Source organism: Podarcis erhardii, assembly GCF_964252035.2.
Source record: "Podarcis erhardii genome assembly, chromosome: 6".
Lineage (NCBI taxonomy): Eukaryota > Metazoa > Chordata > Lepidosauria > Squamata > Lacertidae > Podarcis > Podarcis erhardii.
The window spans coordinates 3,931,319-3,950,689 of record NC_138510.1 but is presented as its reverse complement, the minus strand read 5'-3'; the positions used below and the strand labels follow the sequence as shown (position 1 = coordinate 3,950,689).

Genomic DNA, 19,371 nt, shown 5'->3' with positions numbered 1-19,371 from the left:
CAATAAAGCAAGATGAGCGCCGCAACCCCAGAGTCGGCTACGACTGGACCTAATGGTCAAGGGTCCCTTTACCCTTTACCTTACATCAAGCTATAGTCTATCTTTATCACCAAACTCTGAATATAATTGTACATTGTATTAATTAACATTATTTTTTAATATATTAGTGGCCATGTGACAATTTTAGCCTATACATTTTATTGTTTAATGTCTTAACCTGTATATTAAGGTACTTTTATAGCTCTGTTGAGAGTAGGTAATATCTTGATAATATAAATGTTTGAAGTTTTTTGTATTAATCCAGCGTATTTTCTTTTCATTGTTGAATGATTCTGTGTACACTGCGGCAGCCTTTGGCTATGTGCAATAAAACTGACGGACTGACCAGGAGCAGCCTTTGCCAACCTGGTGCCCTCCAGATGTTGTTGGGCTTCATCAGTGGTGGGATTACCTGGTGAGGGGCACTAAGAGGCTAGGATGGGGGCGCTGGAGGTGACCCTCAGACTTTGCAAGGCTGTCGTCCCGGGATCATGTTCATCATTGGCTTAATTCAACCAAAGAGTTGAACTTGGATTTTGAATGCAATTAATTGCTGCTGTTTTGAATCCCACTGCTTTTCTCTTCCTTAGTGGGTTGTGGAAACTGCTGTTCTGAGAAATGCATTTTATAGGGTAGGGTGGGGTCTGTTTATGGAACTAAGGGGGTGGTGCCCCCCTCCAAAAGCTTGGAAACTGCTGAAGTTCATCTTTGGCTAGCTGCTTCCAATTGGAGCCTCCCTCCTGCTGACTCATGTTTATATATGAGATATATATTTATACCCGCACGTACATATATACACGGCCTGTCGTTCTCAAGGCCGTTTTTGGGTGCTGCCTCGGCATCCCAGATGGACCACGAGATGCTTCTTGGGAGGCTGCCCAAGAGAGACTCCCTCCTTCCCAACCCTGGGCCTGCACGTCAACAGTGTGACGCGGCAGCTAAAAAAGCCAATGCAATTCTGGGCTGCATCAATAGGAGTATTGCATCTAGATCAAGGGAAGTAATAGTGCCACTGTATTCTGCTCTGGTCAGACCTCACCTGGAGTACTGTGTCCAGTTCTGGGCACCACAGTTCAAGAAGGACACTGACAAACTGGAACGTGTCCAGAGGAGGGCAACCAAAATGGTCAAAGGCCTTATGAGGAACGGCTAAGGGAGCTGGGCTGAGAAGAGGAGGTTAAGGGGTGATATGATAGCCATGTTCAAATATATAAAAGGATGTCACATAGAGGAGGGAGAAAGGTTGTTTTCTGCTTCTCCAGAGAAGCGGACACAGAGCAATGGTTCCAAACTACAAGAAAGAAGATTCCACCTAAACATTAGGAAGAACTTCCTGACAGTAAGAGCTGTTTGACAGTGGAATTTGCTGCCAAGGAGTGTGGTGGAGTCTCCTTCTCTGGAGGTCTTTAAGCAGAGGCTTGACAACCATATGTCAGGAGTGCTCTGATGGTGTTTCCTGCTTGGCAGGGGGTTGGACTCGATGGCCCTTGTGGTCTCTTCCAACTCTAGGATTCTTTGATTCTATGATTCTACCTTGAAGTTCTGCAAGCAGCCCGTCCGTCCGGCTGGCGTCAAAATCTCCTGCTCCCCGCAGTTTGAAAGTTGTTTGGATGTAACGCAACGTCTTCCGGGACGGTTCCGCCCCCCCCCCCGATGGGAATGATTTATGCCTATTTGCTTTGGGCTGGTGTCCAAGGCAGATAAACAGAAGCAGGGTTTCTGAAAACGGTTACTTCTCCACCACTGCAATTGGACCGGGCGGCACTCTGGTCAACTCGCTTTGGGAGGAAGCAGCCATTGGCAAAAAAAGTGATCTCAGATTGATTCCCTCTCTCTTTCTCTCGCTGCTGTTGCAGAAGATGACTCTGAACACCCAGCAAGGAGGCAGCGCCAGCCCTGCCAGGAGGCGTGCCAGCACCCCGCTGCCCATGCCCTATGGGTCTCGCCCAGGGATGCTGAGCGTCCGTCCCAGCCAGGCTGAACTGGGCCACCCGCAGCTGGGCCAGTCATCCTCCTGTGACCCCAAAGTCCACTTGCCTGAGCCCCGTGGCAGCTGGTCGTCTGAGTCCTCCGACTCTGAGGAATCCTGGGAATCCTTGTACCGTGTGGTGCTGTTGGGCGACCCTGGCGTGGGCAAGACCAGCCTGATGTACCTCTTTGCTGGGGTTCAAGACAAGGATCTGCCTGAGCAGCAGAGAGGTAGGGCTGTCGTGTGATTTGTGGGGGGGTTGGGGAGGAATGAGAGGGGGCTGGGGGGCAGGTTCCAACTGCCTAGCAAAAGCCCATGTGGAGTATCAGCAGTGTGAACTAGCATCATTCAGTTTATTTCCTTGATAATAATAATAATAATTTATACCCCACCCATCTAGCTGGGTTTCCGCAGCCACTCTGGGTGGCTTCTAACCAGTGTGATGTAGTGGTGATGTAGAGAGCCAGTGTGGTGTAGTGGTTAAGAGTGGTAGCCTCGTAATCTGGGGAACCGGGTTCGCGTCTCCGCTCCTCCCCATGCAGCTGCTGGGTGACCTTGGGCCAGTCACACTTCTCTGAAGTTTCTCAGCCCCACTCACCTCACAGAGTGTTTGTTGTGGGGGAGGAAAGGAGGAAGGGAAAGGAGAATGTTAGCCGCTTTGAGACTCCTTAAAGGGAGTGAAAGGCGGGGTATCAAATCCAAACTCCTCCTCCTCCTCTTCTTCTTCTTCTTCTTCTTCTTCTTCTTCTTCTTCTTCTCTTCTTCTTCTCTTCTTCTTCTTCTAACAAAGTTGTGCCAGTCCAGCTCACGGACGATCTCGTAGGAGTGATCTGGCTCCTGGCCGGTAAACCTTGCCGCCCCCTGTGATAGATGCTCCTGGCCACTGAGGCTACCTCTGTTTCTCTTGCCAAGGATCGTTTACACCTCTTGCCCTTAAGGAGAGCCTGCTGGATCAGGTCCATGGCCCATCCAGTCCAGCATCCTGTTCTCACAATGGCCAACCAGACACCCATTATGGGAAACTCACAAGCAGGTTTCAGGCACAAGAACAGCCCTCTCCCCTCCTGCAGATTCCCAGCAGGTGGTCTTTGGTGTCTCCAATTGCTGCCTCCAATTGTGGAGGGTGAATAATAATAATAATAATAATAATAATAATAATTTATTATTTATACCCCGCCCATCTAGCTGGGCCTCCCCAGCCACTCTGGGCAGCTTCCATAAAAACCAAAAATACAGTAAAATATCACACATTAAAAACTTCCCTGAACAGGGCTGCCTTAAGATGTCTTCTGAATGTCAGGTAGTTGTTTATGGCTTTGACATCTGCTGGAAGGGCGTTCCACAGGGCGGGCGCCACTACCGAGAAGGCCCTCTGCCTGGTTCCCTGTAGCTTTGCTTCTCGCAATGAGGGAACCACCAGAAGGCCCTCGGCGCTGGACCTCAGCGTCCGGGCAGAATGATGGGGGTGGAGACGCTCCTTCAGGTATACTGGACCGAGGCCGTTTAGGGCTTTAAAGGTCAGCACCAACACTTTGAATTGTGCTCAGAAACGTACTGGGAGCCAATGTAGGTTTTTCAAGACCGGTGTTATGTGGTCTCGGCGGCCGCCCCCAGTCACCAGTCTAGCTGCCGCTTTCTGGATTAGTTGTAGTTTCCGAGTCACCTTCAAAGGTAGCCCCACGTAGAGTGCATTGCAGTAGTCCAAGCATAGACCTCCTGGCTAGGAGTCTTCAATAGCCCTCTCTCATCCCTGAATTTGGCCGTCATGGTCTCTTGTGGGAGGGAGTTCCATAGTCTAACGACGCCCTGCATGAATAAGGTGTCATGCGCTGGGCCCAGTGAACTTTTCTGGGGTAGGTGCAGCTTCTGTTCTTGAGGGTGACCATTCACGGCTGATCCTGACCTTGTCTGCTCTTTTCAGAGGATACCTACGAGCGCACCTTATCGGTGGACGGCGAGGAGACAACGTTGATGGTGATTGACACCTGGGAAGCTGAGAAGCGGGTAGGCCAATGGTCTTGATAGATTCCTGCTGAGATCACGACTACATTGCAGGACTAGCAAGGAGGATTCTTAGAATTGGGGAGACTGAAGGTGCTAAATGAAGCGGGGAGAGCTTCAAGGAGAGGAGGAGCTAAATGTTGCTGCTCTCTTAAACTAAGCTGATGCAGAAACTCTTCCCTTTTCTTCCTCGGCTGCATCCTGATGGAATAAGCTGATGCCAGGGGACATTGCAGGGAGGAGCCTGATGGAAGTATGATCCAGGGAACCAGGCAGAGGGCCTTCTTGGTAGTGGCACCCGCCCTGTGGAACGCCCTCCCAGCAGATGTCAAAGAGAAAAACAACTACCAGACTTCTAGAAGACATCTGAAGGCAGCCCTGTTTAGGGAAGCTTTTAATGTTTAATAGACTATTGTATTTTAGTGTTCTGTTGGAAGCCACCCAGAGTGGCTGAGGAAGCCCAGCCAGATGGGCGGGGTATAAATAAATTATTATTATTATTATTATTATTATTATTATTATTATTATTATTATTCTCTGGCTGTTCGACGCACACTCAGAAGGTGCAACACAAAGTAATTATTTTGCATAGGAACATGGGAGGCTTACTAAAAGTGCTGAACAAATGACCTAAATTGAGGAGAGATCTGCTAGGGCATGGGTAGGCAAACTTAGGCCCAGGGGCCGGATTCGGCCCACTCCCCTTCTAAATCCAGCCTGCGGACGGTCCGGGAATCAGCGTGTTTTTATATGAGTAGAATATGTCCTTTTATTTAAAATGCATCTCTGGGTTATTTGTGGGGCCTGCCTGGTGTTTTTGCATGAGTAGAATGTGTCCTTTTATTTAAAATGCATCTCTGGGTTAATTGTGGGGCATAGGAATGTGTTCATCCCCCCCCCTCAAAAAAAGCCTATAGTCCGGCCCCCCACAAGGTCTGAGGGACAGTGGACCGGCTCCCTGCTGCTCTGCCTTTGCCAACTTCATGCCCTCCAGAACTTTTTGGACTACCATTCCCATCACCCCCAGTCCAAAACATCTGGAAGGACCCCAGACTGGTGAAATCTGGGCCAGATGATCCAGCGTGGCACGGTGTCTCTGGGTTTTTTCTGGGCCGGAGTGCTGGCTGTGAATTTCTGCCCGCGTTGCATATAGGAGCATCCATTGATCACTTTACATTTGTCACGCCTATTTCATCTCCAAAAGCCTTGTTTGGGGAGCAATCAATTAAAAACAAGTGCAAAACATTCCATTAGATTGAGAGCTGGCCGGGCGGAGAGGCACAGAGCTGGGGGGAAAACTACAGTGTTCCTGATTCAGTTCCCTCGAATCATGAGGTTGCCCTAGTCAGGCTTCTGTTGCATGGAGATAAGAGCGGCCTACCCTACAGGGTTGTTGTAAGGCTGGTAGAGTGGAAGTGGCTGGCAGCGTCTCAAGGGCCAGAGAGAGAGGTCCAGTGTCCCGGAAACTGCAACTAATCCAGAATGCGGCAACTAGACTGGTGACTGGGAGTGACTGCCGAGACCACATAACACCGGTCTTGAAAGACCTACATTGGCTCCCAGTACGTTTCCGAGCACAATTCAAAGTGTTGGTGCTGACCTCTAAAGCCCTAAATGGCCTCGATCCAGTATACTTAAAGGAGCGTCTCCACCTCCATCGTTCTGCCCGGACACTGAGGTCCGGCACCAAGGGCCTTCTGGCGGTTCCCTCCCTGCGAGAAGCCAAGTTATAGGGAACCAGGCAGAGGGCCTTCTCGGTAGTGGCACCCGCCCTGCAGAACGCCCTCCCACCAGATGTCAAAGAGATAAACAACTCCCTGGCATTTAGAAGACATCTGAAGGCAGCCCTGTTCAGGGAAGTTTTCAATGTGTGACATTTTGATGTATTTTAAATCTTTGTTGGAAGCCGCCCAGAGTGGCTGGGGAAACCCAGCCAGATGGACGGAGTACAAATAATAAATTATTATTATCATCATCATCATCATCATCATCATCATCATCATCATCATCATCTTAGCCAGCATAAATAAGCTGCCACTTCCTTCCTTCCCTATATCCCCAAGCTAGTTCCATTTTGCAGCTTTGCAGGGCCACTTAACCATTTCCAAACAGAAAAGTGTTTTTGCTATCCCTGCACCCAGCTGCAGGAACAAAACCAGGCGGCTTCCATTCCCCGTCCAGATGCTGCACACCTGCAGGATCAGGCCGGTACCTTGCCGTTGCATTTCCTGTTCCTGCGGGGCGGCATCTTGTTTGGGTCGGTTCTGTGTTGCTTCTGCTGCGCTGAGCAGGCAGCCCGGGATGGTTTGGAAGAGAAGCTCCCCGAGCAGGAAGGGGCCACTGACAGATCGAAAAGGAGGCTGTGTCAAACAGGGCCCAGAGGCAGAAGCTTTTAATCTGCAGACAGACAGGGTGGCCGTGTTTGTGTGTGTGTGTGTGTGTGTGTGTTTAAAAGGACAATGGCACTTCCAACAGGAGGCGGGTTGGATGAAGCAGAGCAGACAATTCAGTCAGCCAGAAGCCAGAGACCACCTCTGACCACCATGATCCTAGCCTGGTCCTGTGGTCTAAACCAAGGGTCAGCAAAGTTTTTCAGCAGGGGGCCGGTCCACTGTCCCTCAGACCTTGTGGGAGGCCGGACTATATTTTGAAGGGAAAAAATGAACAAATTCCTATGCCCCACAAATCACTCAGGAAAATTTGGTTCCCAAATTTTGGGGGGCCACTACTTCCTCCATTCCAGTGGAGGAAGGTCCAGTGAATTAGGTTCAGTCATGGCGAACTCTGGGGTTGCGGCACGCATCTCGCTTTACTGGCCGAGGGAGCCGGCATACAGCTTCCAGGTCATGTGGCCAGCAGGACTTAGCCGCTTCTGGCGAATCAAAGCAGCGCACGGAAACGCCGTTTACCTTCCCGCCGGAGCGGTACCTATTTATCTACTTGCACTTTGATGTGCTTTCAAACTGCTAAGTTGGCAGGAGCAGGAACCGAGGAACGGGAGCTCACCCCATCGTGGGGATTCGAACCACCGACCTTCTGATCGGCAAGTCCTAGGCTCTGTGGTTGAACCCACAGCGCCACCTGCGTCTTTGTACTAGATTTGTATTACAGATGCACTAATAAATGTGGGGTGGTCATCTCTGTAGGCTGTGGGACCATGCCAGTTTGAAACCTCCCTTTGTCGCTTCCCTGGGGAGCTGTGGTAAGTTGCCCTTTTGCCTTTCCCACAGGCCCCGGAAGAAGACAATTGGTTCCACAACTACTGCATGCAGGTGGGCAACGCCTACGTCATTGTCTACTCCATCACCGACCGGGGGAGCTTCGAAAGCGCCTCCGAACTCCGGATCCAGCTGCGCAGGACCCGTCAGGCAGAGAACATTCCCATCATCCTGGTGGGGAACAAGACAGACCTGGTGCGCTCCCGAGAGGTGTCTGTGGAAGGTGGGTGGAAAAGGGCTTGGGTTGGACCCTCGTGGGGCCTCGGGAGGCATCCTGCTTTATTTTGGGGGGCGGCGGGAGGGAGAAGGAGAAAAGCAGGGAGAAAGGCAATTTGGCGGTGTGCTGTTTTGTTTCTCAATTTATCCTACGCTGCCTTGTGACGGCAATGTGCCCTGAAGGGTTGTTTCCAAACTGTGGAATTTCACTCCATAAGGCGCACCTGACCATAAGACACACCTAATTTTTAGAGGAGGAAAGGGGGGAAAGTCCCGTTTTGGCAGGGATCAGCTCACAGTTGTGCAGCTTCTTTTACAAAGGGGAAAAGCTCCTTTTTTGAGGATCAGCTCAAAGCTGTTGAGAATACTTTGGAAAGGGAAAAAATCCTGTTTTTATGGGGTTCAACTCACAGTTCTACAGCTTCTTTAGGAAAGGAAAGGGAGCCATTTCTACAGTTTCCAGACAATCTAACCAGCCAGTCACATGTTGCTGGGGAAACAGTCTCCGTCTGCAGAACATTCAATAATGGAGGCCTAGGCAAGGGGGTGGGGCCGGAAAGGGAGCCAGCGATCAACCACACATTCGCTCCATAAGACGCATAGACATTTCTCCTTACTTTTTAGGAGAAAAAAGTGCATATTATGGAGCAAAAAATACAGTACAGTGGTGCCCCGCAAGACGAACGCCTCGCAAGACGGAAAACCCGCTAGACGAAAGGGTTTTCCGTTTTGGAGGCGCTTCGCTAAACGAATTTCTCTATGGGGTTGCTTCGCAAGACGAAAAAATCTTGCGAGTTCCCGCGGTTTTTTTCCGCTTCCCCCCCCTTTCCTAAGCTGCTAAGCCGCTTATCAGCTGTTCCGCTGATAAGCCGCTGAACAGCTGATCGCTAAAAGCAGCTAAACCGCTAATAGCGCTAATCCGCTAAGCTGTCAATGGGCTTGCTTCGCAAGACGAAAAAACCGCTAGACGAAGAGAATAGCGGAACGGATTCTTTTCGTCTTGCGAGGCACCAGTGTACATACAGTGGGTGTGCGGGTTGCGATTTGACACTTCTGCGCATGCGCAAAGCATCATTTAGCGCTTCTGCGCATGCTCAACTGCCGAAACCCGGAAACCACCCGTCCCGGTACTTCTGGGTTTCGGCAGCCCGCAACCCAATAAAACACAACCTAAAGCATCTGTAACCCAAGGTATGACTGTACCGTACTTTTCCGTGTACAGTCATCCCTCGGGTTACAGGCGCTTCGGGTTGTGCGATTTTGGGTTGCGCACTGCGCCAAACCTGGAAGTACCGGAATGGGTTACTTCTGGGTTTCGGTGCTTGTGCATGCGCAGGAGCACCAAATCATGAACCGCACATGTGCAGATGTGCAGGTCATGGGTTAAGAATGCTGCGGATTGCGAATGTGCCTCCTGCACGGATCACGTTTGCAACCCATAGAATCCTAGAATCATAGAGTTGGAAGAGACCACAAGGGCCATCGAGTCCAACCCCCTGCCAAGCAGGAAACACCATCAGAGCACTCCTGACATATGGTTGTCAAGCCTCTGCTTAAAGACCTCCAAAGAAGGAGACTCCACCACACTCCTTGGCAGCAAATTCCACTGTCAAACAGCTCTTACTGTCCGGAAGTTCTTCCTAATGTTTAGGTGGAATCTTCTTTCTTGTAGTTTGGAACCATTGCTCCATGTCCGCTTCTCTGGAGCAGCAGAAAACAACCTTTCTCCCTCCTCTATATGACATCCTTTTATATATTTGAACATGGCTATCATATCACCCCTTAACCTCCTCTTCTCCAGGCTAAACATGCCCAGCTCCCTTAGCCGTTCCTCATAAGGCATCGTTTCCAGGCCTTTGACCATTTTGGTTGCCCTCCTCTGGACACGTTCCAGTTTGTCAGTGTCCTTCTTGAACTGTGGTGCCCAGAACTGGACACAGTACCCCAGGTGAGGTCTGACCAGAGCAGAATACAGTGGCACTATTACTTCCCTTGATCTAGATCCTATACTCCTATTGATTCAGCCCAGAATTGCATTGGCTTTTTTAGCTGCCGCGTCACACTGTTGGCTCATGTCAAGTTTGTGGTCAACCAAGACTCCTCGATCCTTTTCACATGTACTGCTCTCAAGCCAGGTGTCACCCATCTTGTATTTGTGCCTCTCATTTTTTTTTTTTGCCCAAGTGCAATACTTTACATTTCTCCCTGTTAAGATTCATCTTGTTTGTTTTGGCCCAGTTCTCTAATCTGTCAAGGTCGTTTTGAAGTGTGATCCTGTCCTCTGGGGTGTTAGCCACCCCTCCCGAGCGTCCACTGTATAAGACTAGGTTTATTTCCTTAAATAGCATCCTAAAAAGTGAGGGTCGTCTTATACATGGGTAGATCGTGCATAGGGTCCGACGCTGCATCATTTGGGCAGGCAATTGGCTTCTACCAGGAAGGGGACAGACATATGCAGATTTTGTGATGCGTGTGGGTAAGCGATTTTAGGCTTAACAACTCTGGGCAATCCTCCGCAAAAAAAGCTCCACAACTTCCTGCCATGTCCCCCCATTATCTTAAATTTGAGTCCCCCCAAATAGGGGCATCTTATACATAGGGGCGTCTTATACACGGAAAAGTATGGTACATAATTTTAAAAGAAATATCCATAAATGAAAGCTACTTGATAGCACAACCTCCCCTGAGATGTCTTGGAATGTCTGGAAAGAAGCGAAAGTGTGATTCCCCACAGCCCCGCCTGCTCTCCTGGCCAAAAGCAAATGTTTGCACACAGACTTGATAAAAGCACATTTGATTAATTGACTTTAGATTTCCTTAATCCCTAGAAATAACCGAGGGTGCCTCCAGACTGACAGTATTTTGTGGGAAGGAAGGCACATGTACCAGAACTTAATGCTTTGCATATTTAAAGTGGATTAAAGCCTTCAGTTGCCCAAGTGCAACAAATCATTTTTTTTAAAAAAAACCACCATTTTGCCCTTTGCCATTTGGAAAGCGACAGTGAGATGCACGGAGAAGTTTGGGATGAATGAATTATTAGCGGGAAGATGTGCAAACAGCCCACGACAATACAGTGGTACCTCGGGTTACATACGCTTCAGGTTACATACACTTCAGGTTACAGACTCCACTAACCCAGAAATAGTGCTTCAGGTTAAGAACTTTGCTTCAGGATAAGAACAGAAATCGTGCTCCGGCGGCGTGGCAGCAGCAGGAGGCCCTTTTAGCTAAAGTGGTACCTCAGGTTAAGAACAGTTTCAGGTTAAGTACGGACCTCCGGAACGAATTAAGTTCTTAACCCGAGGTACCACTGTATTAGGATGGACACAGGGTTTCCACCCTATAAAGACCGGATATAATCTAACCCCTTCATAAACTTTGTGCAAGCAGATTCGGATGAAACCTGAATGAAATATAGTCAGAGTCGAGAGTGGATTTCATGCTCTTTATTCAGCTCATAGTGGCGAGGAGGAATGGAATTTCCCCCAGAATATCTGCTTTATATACATTATTTACAAAAGGGGCCCCACGTGACTGGCTAATTCCGGGATTCTCCTGTAGGCCAATCAGGTTGCGGATTCACTTCCACCTGGAGCTGGATTGGGTGGCTCCTGTGGACCAATCAGACTGCTGCATTCTGGATCCTATTCAACTTAGTACATAACACTGAATAAACGGGTTGCATGGAGACATGGGTGTAGCCAGGGGGCAGGGAGGGGCAGCTACCCCCCACCAATCAATACAAAATCAATAAAAATACATAGCTAACTGAGGTTCTCCCCCCACCCACAAAGGCCTGCCCCTCTCAACAAAAATCCTGGCTATGCCCATGCATGGAGGGATCCGATTTAGGTCTTGTTCTGTTTTTGTTTTTTTAATAATCTTTATTAATTTTCCATTTAAACATATACAGTGGTGCCTCGCAAGACGAAAATAATCCATTCCGCGAGTCTCTTCGTCTAGCGGTTTTTCGTCTTGCAAAGCATCCCTATTAGCGGATTAGCGGATTAGCGGCTTAGAAAAGGGGGGGGGGCTCGCAAGACTCGCAAGACGTTTTCGTCTTGCGAAGCAAGCCCATAGGGAAATTCGTCTTGCGAAGCGCCTTGAAAACGGAAAACCCTTTCGTCTAGCGGGTTTTTCGTCTTGCGAGGCGTTCGTCTTGCGGGCTGTATAATCTCACCATTATTAACCACTTTACTCCTTTGGCTCTTTAGAGCCTGTCAACTTCCTTCGCTCCCACCACTTGGCTTTCAAAACTAACCTTGATATCACAGCATTTTATATATTTTCCAGTTCTAATATAACTCATTACAAAATACCTCACAATTTAACTATAGAAAGGTAAGAAACTTCTCATGACAAGTCTTCAGATAACCCTACTAGGGTTGTTAAATTTACTCCAGTCTTTTTGGAATACTTGATCTTGCCGGTCTTGGATTTTTCCCACCAGCTTCGCCAGTTCTGCAAAGTCCCATCATTTTCATCTGCCCCTCTTCTTTCATTGGTACTTCTTGTGGTTTCCATTTTGGGGCTAAAAGAATTCTTGCTGCAGTTGTTGCATACATAAACAGTCTTTTATTTTCCCTTCGTATCTCTTCGCCCACAATACCCAGTGAAAAGGCTTCTGGTATTTTTAACGAAAGTGTTTTAAAACATTTTCTTTAACTCATTAAATATCATTTCCCAGAAAGCATTTACAGCTTTACAAGTAATAATAATAATATTAATAATAATTGATTATTTATACCCCGCCCATCTGGCTGGGCTTCCCCAGCCACTCTGGGCGGCTTCCCAAAAAATATTAAAATACAGTAATGCATCAAACATTTTTTTTTTTAAAAAAAATAATATTTAAGAGTTTAAAGATTACAAAAAGAAAGAAAAAGAATTAAACATAACAATATAATAAAATACAAAAACAAAAACACTACATGAAACATTGAATTAACAAAACAAAACAAAAACAATTAAAAACACTAGTAATGCATCAAACATTAAAAGCTTCCTTAAACAGGGCTGCCTTCAGGTGTCTTCTAAAAGTCTGGTAGTTGTTTTTCTCTTTGACATCTGGTGGGAGGACATTCCACAGGGCGGGTGCCACCACTGAGAAGGCCCTCTGCCTGGTTCCCTGTAACTTGGCTTCTCGCAGGGAGGGAACCGCCAGAAGGCCCTCAGTGCTGGACCTCAGTGTCCGGGCTCAACAATGGAGGCGGAGACGCTCCTTCAGGTATACAGGACCGAGACCGTTTAGGGCTTTAAAGATCAGCACCAACACTTTGAATTGTGCTTGGAAACGTACTGGGAAGCAATGCAGATCTCTCAAGACCGGTGTTATGTGGTCCTGGCGGCCGCTCCCAGTCACCAGTCTAGCTGCCGCATTCTGGATTAGAATCATAGAATCCTAGAATCATAGAGTTGGAAGAGACCACAAGGGCCATCGAGTCCAACCCCCTGCCAAGCGGGAAACACCATCAGAGCACTCCTGACATATGGTTGTCAAGCCTCTGCTTAAAGACCTCCAAAGAAGGAGACTCCACCACACTCCTTGGCAGCAAATTCCACTGTCGAACAGCTCTTACTGTCAGGAAGTTCTTCCTAATGTTTAGGTGGAATCTTCTTTCTTGTAGTTTGGTACCATTGTTCTGTGTCCGCTTCTCTGGAGCAGCAGAAAACAACCTTTCTCCCTCCTCTATGTGACATCCTTTTATATATTTGAACATGGCTATCATATCACCTCTTAACCTCCTCTTCTCCAGGCTAAACATGCCCAGCTCCCTTAGCCGTTCCTCATAAGGCATCGTTTCCAGGCCTTTGACCATTTTGGTTGCCCTCCTCTGGACACGTTCCAGTTTGTCAGTATCCTTCTTGAACTGTGGTGCCCAGAACTGGACACAGTACTCCAGGTGGGGTCTGACCAGAGCAGATTACAGCGGCACTATTACTTCCCTTGATCTAGATGCAATACTCCTATTGATTCAGCCCAGAATTGCATTGGCTTTTTTAGCTGCCGCGTCACACTGTTGGCTCATGTCAAGTTTGTGGTCAACCAAGACTCCTCGATCCTTTTCACATGTACTGCTCTCAAGCCAGGTGTCACCCATCTTGTATTTGTGCCTCTCATTTTTTTGCCCAAGTGCAATACTTTACATTTCTCCCTATTAAAATTCATCTTGTTTGTTTTGGCCCAGTTCTCTAATCTGTCAAGGGCGTTTTGAGGTGTCATCCTGTCCTCTGGGGTGTTAGCCACCCCTCCCAGTTTGGTGTCATCTGCAAATTTGATCAGGATGCCCTTGAGTCCATCATCCAAATCGTTGATAAAGATGTTGAATAAGACCGGGCCCAAGACAGAACCCTGTGGCACCCCACTAGTCACTCTTCTCCAGGATGAAGAGGAACCATTGATGAGCACCCTTTGGGTTCGGTCAGTCAGCCAGTTACAAATCCACTGAGTGGTAGCATAGTCAAGTCCGCATTTTACCAGCTTCTTTACGAGAATATCATGGGGCACCTTGTCAAATGCCTTGCTGAAATCAAGGTAGGCTACATCCACTGTGTTCCCTTCATCTACCAGGCTTGTAGTTTTGTTGTAGCTTGTAGATTAGTTGCAGTTTCCAGGTCACCTTCAAAGGTAGCCCCACATAGAGCGCATTGCAGTTGTGCAAGCGGGAGATAACAAGAGCATGCACCACATATGGTAGAAGATACCACGATTTAGGTTTCGTAGCTGGGTTTTCCTGGTGTTGGGTTTGGTCCGGAGATGGGAAGGCCTACCCTTAAATGTTGAAAGATTCAGGACAGATAAAAGGACGTCCTTCTACATGCAGCGCATGGTTAAACTACGGAACTCCCTTCTGCAGGAGGGAATAATGGCCACCAACCTTGGCTTTGAAAGAGGATTAAGCAGGAGCAGAGGACTAGCGATAGCTAGTAGTGGCTGCAATGCTTTTGAATACCAGCTGCTGGAAATGACTGGAGGGGAGAGGGCGTTGTGTTCGAATCCTGATTGCTGCTTTCCTTCTAGGGCATCTTTTTGGCCACTGTGGGCTCAAGAGGCCTGATTCTGATCCGGCAGGCTCTTTTGACGCCCTCACGTTCTCTGGGTCTCTCCCTGCCGCTCGCCTGGAGCATCTCCTAACCGGCTGCCAGTGTGGTGTAGTGGTTAAGAGCGGTAGACTCATAATCTGGGGAACCGGGTTCGCGTCTCTGCTCCTCCACATGCAGCTGCTGGGTGACCTTGGGCCAGTCACACTTCTCTGAAGTCTCTCAGCCCCACTCACCTCACAGAGTGTTTGTTGTGAGGGAGGAAGGGAAAGGAGAATGTTAGCCGCTTTGAGACTCCTTCGGGTAGTGATAAAGCGGGATATCAAATCCAAACTCTTCTTCTTCTTCTTCTTTTCTCTCGGCAGAGGGCCGCGCCTGCGCCGTGGTCTTCGACTGCAAGTTCATCGAGACGTCCGCCGCCCTGCAGCACAATGTGTCTGAGCTCTTTGAGGGGGTGGTGCGGCAGATCCGCCTGCGCCGCGACAGCAAGGAGGCCAACGAGAGGCGCATGTCTCTCTACAAGCGCAAGGAGAGCCTCACCAAGAAGGTGCGCCGCTTCCTCGACCGGCTGGTGGCGCGCAACAACAAGAAGGTGGCGCTGAAAGTCCGCTCCAAGTCCTGCCATGACCTCTCCGTGCTCTGAGGGAACCGGACCGTCCTTCTCCCCTTCCTCCTCTTCCTCCTCCTGCTCTTGCCTCTGGTTTTTCCAGGGGTTTTCCAGGGCTTCATTCCCACATGTCTGTAGGCATTTGCAAACTCTCTTCTTTGCTGGGGTCTCTTAGGACATGGCCTTCCGATAGGGAGAAGCCAAAAACTGTGGTGGAACCGGAAGGAGATGCGGGGTCCTGCCAGAACCATTTTGGGGGACTGAGTAAGGACTTGGAGCGGCACCTCTGACTGCATCAGAAGGCAGCGCTTTGAACTGGGACCATAGTGCGGATTCTGGGGGAGATGGCAGGCTCTCGCCCAGGGGTCAGCAACCTTTTTCAGCCATGGGCCGGTCCACCGTCCCTCAGACCTTGTGGGGGGCCGGACTATATTTTGGGGGGGAAATGAACGGATTCCTCTGCCCCACAAATAACCCAGAGATGCATTTGAAATAAAAGCACACATTCTACTCATGTAAAAACATGCTGATTCCCAGACCGTGTGTGGGCCGGACTTAGAAGACGATTGGGCCGGATCTGGCCCCCGGGCCTTAGGTTGCCTACCCCTGTGTCTGGCACTTGGTTTTGCTTGGAAGCATCCCAGAATAAGCCGTTATCCTGCTCGATCCTTTTGCCTGCCATGTTTCTGAAATAGGACTATGATGCCAGGCTAGGGTTCCCTCTTGTACAGACATGGAGTATGCGTTTCTTTTGACAGCGTCTATCTGATTGGACGTGGGTGGCGCTGTGGGTTAAACCACAGAGCCTAGGACTTGCTGATCATAAGGTCGGCAGTTCGAATCAGGGGTTCCTCTACCTTTACCTTTACTACCCACAATGGCTGTGCTCTGCTTCCATTGTTGGAGCCACTATGCCTCTGTATAGCAATTTCTAGAGACCACAGGTGAGGCAGCTTCTGTTGAGCTCAGATCTTGCTTGCAGGCTTCAGTTGGGGGCATGTGGTCAGCCACTGTGAGAACAGAATGCTGAACTAGATGGACCACTGGCCTGATCCATAGGGTTCTTGCATACCCCCCAACATTTCTCCAATGAAAATAGGGAGGTCCTATTCAATAATAATAATACAGTGGTACCTCTGGATGCGAACGGTATCCGTTCCGGAGCCCCATTCGCATCCAGAGCATAATGCAACCCGCCTCTGCGCGTGCGCGGGTTACGATTCACCACTTCTGCGCATGCGCGTGACGTCATTTTGAGTGTCTGCGCATGTGCAGGCGGCAAAACCCAGAAGTAACGCTTTCCCTTACGTCCAGGTTGCCGCAGAGTGCAACCCGAAAACGCTCAACCCGAAGCAACTTCAACCCAAGGTATAACTGTTGTAATAACAATAACAATAGTAATAATAATAATTTTATTATTTATATTCTGCCCATTTGACAGGGTTGCCCCAGCCACTCTGGGCGGCTTCCAACATATATGAAAACATAATAAAACATTAAACATCCAAAAAAAACCTCTCCTATACGGGGCTGCCTTCAGATGTCTTCCAAAATATTGTATAATTACTTATGTTGCAGCGGGGGTTGCACAACTCCATACCCTCCAACATTTCTCTGCTGAAAACAGGGACGTCCTAAGGAAAAGCAGGACATTTTGGGATCAAATCCGAAACCGGGGCGGCTTTTTTAAATCCGAGACTGTCCCTGGAAAGTGGGGACAATTGGAGGGTCTTCTTGTGTTCAGGACTGGTGGTGCAAAATTCCAGGAGATGGTATGTTTGTGTGTGTTTAGAACTGTCCAAATGGTTTTCTGGGAATCTACTGCCTTTTTAAAAAAAAACGAAAAGGTTTAATAAGTGTCTGCTTTTTTCCAGCAGGCACTGCTTGTACATTTGTAAATAAAGCAACTACGGCCGAGCCTCCTGGTTTTACTCCTCCAAACGAAAGCAAAACTGGTGGTCGCTAAACTGGTGTAGTTTCTCCCCCTTGGGAGGGTTAAGCGGGGAATATGAGCTGCCTTTGCAAGGGGAGGTTACGGGTGGCTTAATCGGAAAACCGGGGCCCGGAGCCAGCAGGGCTGATTTCAGCTCAGGGGATCGGCTCCTTCTCAGGTCAGGTCAGAAGTTTCCATCGCTGGTGGGAGCAGCCAGGCTTTGTTTAAGGAGGCGAGCAGAGCGGAGGAGAGACTCCGCGGACATTAATCTTGTCAGGAGGAAAAAAGCAACTATGCACAAAAACAAGCAGCTGATCATCCTTGCCATGCCTGGACCAGTTTCTGGTGTGCAGGCCTTCAGAGAACAGATTGAGGTTGAATCCTGACAAGACAGGAGTGCTGTTTTGGGGGTGCAGGGGGTGGATGTGGAGGACTCCCTGGTCCTGAATGGGGTAACTGTGCCCCTGAAGGACCAGGTGCGCAGCCTGGGAGTCATTTTGGATGCACAGCTGTCCATGGAGGCGTAGGTCAATTCTGTCTCCAGGGCAGCTGTTTATCAGCTCCATCTGGTACGCAGGATGAGATCCTACTTGCCCACAGTCTGTCTCGCCAGAGTGGTGCATGCTCTAGTTATCTCCCGCTTGGTCTACTGCAATTAGCTCTACGTGGGGGTACCTTTGAAGGTGACCCGGAAACTGCAGTTAATCCAGAATGCAGCAGCTAGACTGGTGACTGGGAGTGGCTGCCGAGACCACATAACACTGGTCCTAAGAGATCTGCATTGGCTCCCAGTACGTTTCCGGCCACAATTCAAAGTGTTGGTGCTGTCCTTTAAAGTCGTAAACGGTCTCGGTCCTGTATACCTGAAGGAGTGTCTCCACCCCCATCATTCTGCCCGGACACTGAGCTCCAGCTCCGAGGGCCTTCTGGCGGTTCCCTCGCTGCGAGATGCCAAGTTACAGGGAATCAGGCAGAGGGCCTTCTCGGTGGTGGCACCCACTCTGTGGAACTCCCTCCCACCAGATGTCAAAGAGAACAACAACTACCAGACGTTTAGAAGACATCTGAAGGCAGCCCTGTTTAGGGAAGCTTTTAATGTTTGATGCATTACTGTACAGTGGTACCTCGGGTTGCATACACTTCAGGTTACAGACTCCGCTATCCCAGAAATAGTACCTCAGGTTAAGAACTTTGCTTCAGGATGAGAACAGAAATAGTGCTCCGGCGGTGTGGCGGCAGTGGGAGGCCCCATTAGCTAAAGTGGTGCTTCAGGTTAAGAACAGTTTCAGGTTAAGAACAGACCTCTGGAACGAATTAAGTACTTAACCTGAGGTACCACTGTATTTTAATATTGTGCTGGAAGCCGCCCAGAGTGGCTGGGGAAACCCAGCCAGATGGGCGGGGTATAAATAAATTATTATTATTATTATTATTATTATTATTATTATTATTATTATTATTCCTAACCCCTGGTGGGCTGTGGTGGTGTTCCAGCTACCGTGAGGTTGCCAGACCTCCAGGTGTGACCTGAAGTCCCCAGGTTTGCCTGGCCCTCTCCAGGTGGCAGGTGATGGGCTCAAATCTCCAGGGATAAGAATCAACGATTAAGAAGTTTTGACCTGGCAGGAGATGGCTGCAAATTCTAGCATGGGCACTGAGGGTGGGTTCAGCAGCAGATGATTAAAACTATGGAACTCACTGATGCAGGAGGCAGTGACGGCCACCAACTTGGGTAGCCTTCCTTCCTCGGAGGTTTTACAGCAGAGGCCATCTGTCAGGAATGCTTTAAATGAGATTTCCTGCATTGCAGGGGGGGTGGACTGGATGACCTTTGGGGGGGGCTCCCGCCAGGATTCTATTGTTCTTTGATTTCTGGCCCAAACAGAGGTTTCTTTTTGGCCTTGCATGTGTGGATAGATCAGCTGGTGGTGCTGATCATGCCAAGGTCGCAGGTTCGATTCCCGAATGGAATTGTTGCATATTCCTTCATTTCGGGGGGTTGGACTAGTTGCGTGTGTAGGTCCCCAGGCCACCCCTCAAATAACTTCACACATAACACGTAATTTTAGTTTTGGTTTTGGGGCACTATTTTGGCCACAACTTTATTAAAATACAAAATCAGTGAGTGGTTGTTTAGACATTGGTTATGACTATCTGTCCCCCCGCCTGGGACAGAACTGACATCCCGAGGTCCAATCGGAAGCCAGTAGAAGGGAAAGTCAAACTTGGGGGTCATTTGAGCTAAGCGTCAGACCCACGCCGCTCACCCCAGCAGCTCCCCGAAAGCTTGCTGGCCCTGGTCCTATGACAGGGATTCGCATGACAGGGATTGGACGAAATCGTG

The 19,371-nt window shown here is 49.0% G+C and overlaps 1 protein-coding gene across 4 annotated transcripts in view; it reads left to right on the top strand.

Annotated features, from left to right (window-relative positions):
- The window catches only part of REM1 (RRAD and GEM like GTPase 1), a 136,153-nt gene that overhangs the window by 6,496 nt on the left and 110,286 nt on the right, over window positions 1-19,371 (top strand). Inside the window, exons 2-5 of one of the 4 annotated variants that reach the window (XR_014157979.1) lie at window positions 1,896-2,238; window positions 3,930-4,012; window positions 7,240-7,422; window positions 14,853-15,921. Coding sequence is in view for 2 of the 4 variants with exons in the window: in XM_081868071.1 (XP_081724197.1) it covers window positions 1,899-2,238; window positions 3,930-4,012; window positions 7,240-7,450; window positions 14,853-15,130 (912 nt within the window). In the remaining 2 variants the exon portion in view is untranslated. Of the gene's footprint in view, window positions 1-1,895; window positions 2,239-3,929; window positions 4,013-7,239; window positions 7,451-14,852; window positions 15,932-19,371 lie in introns of those variants that run through there. The other 3 variants (XR_014157980.1, XM_081868071.1, XM_081868072.1) reach the window with 3 other exon arrangements.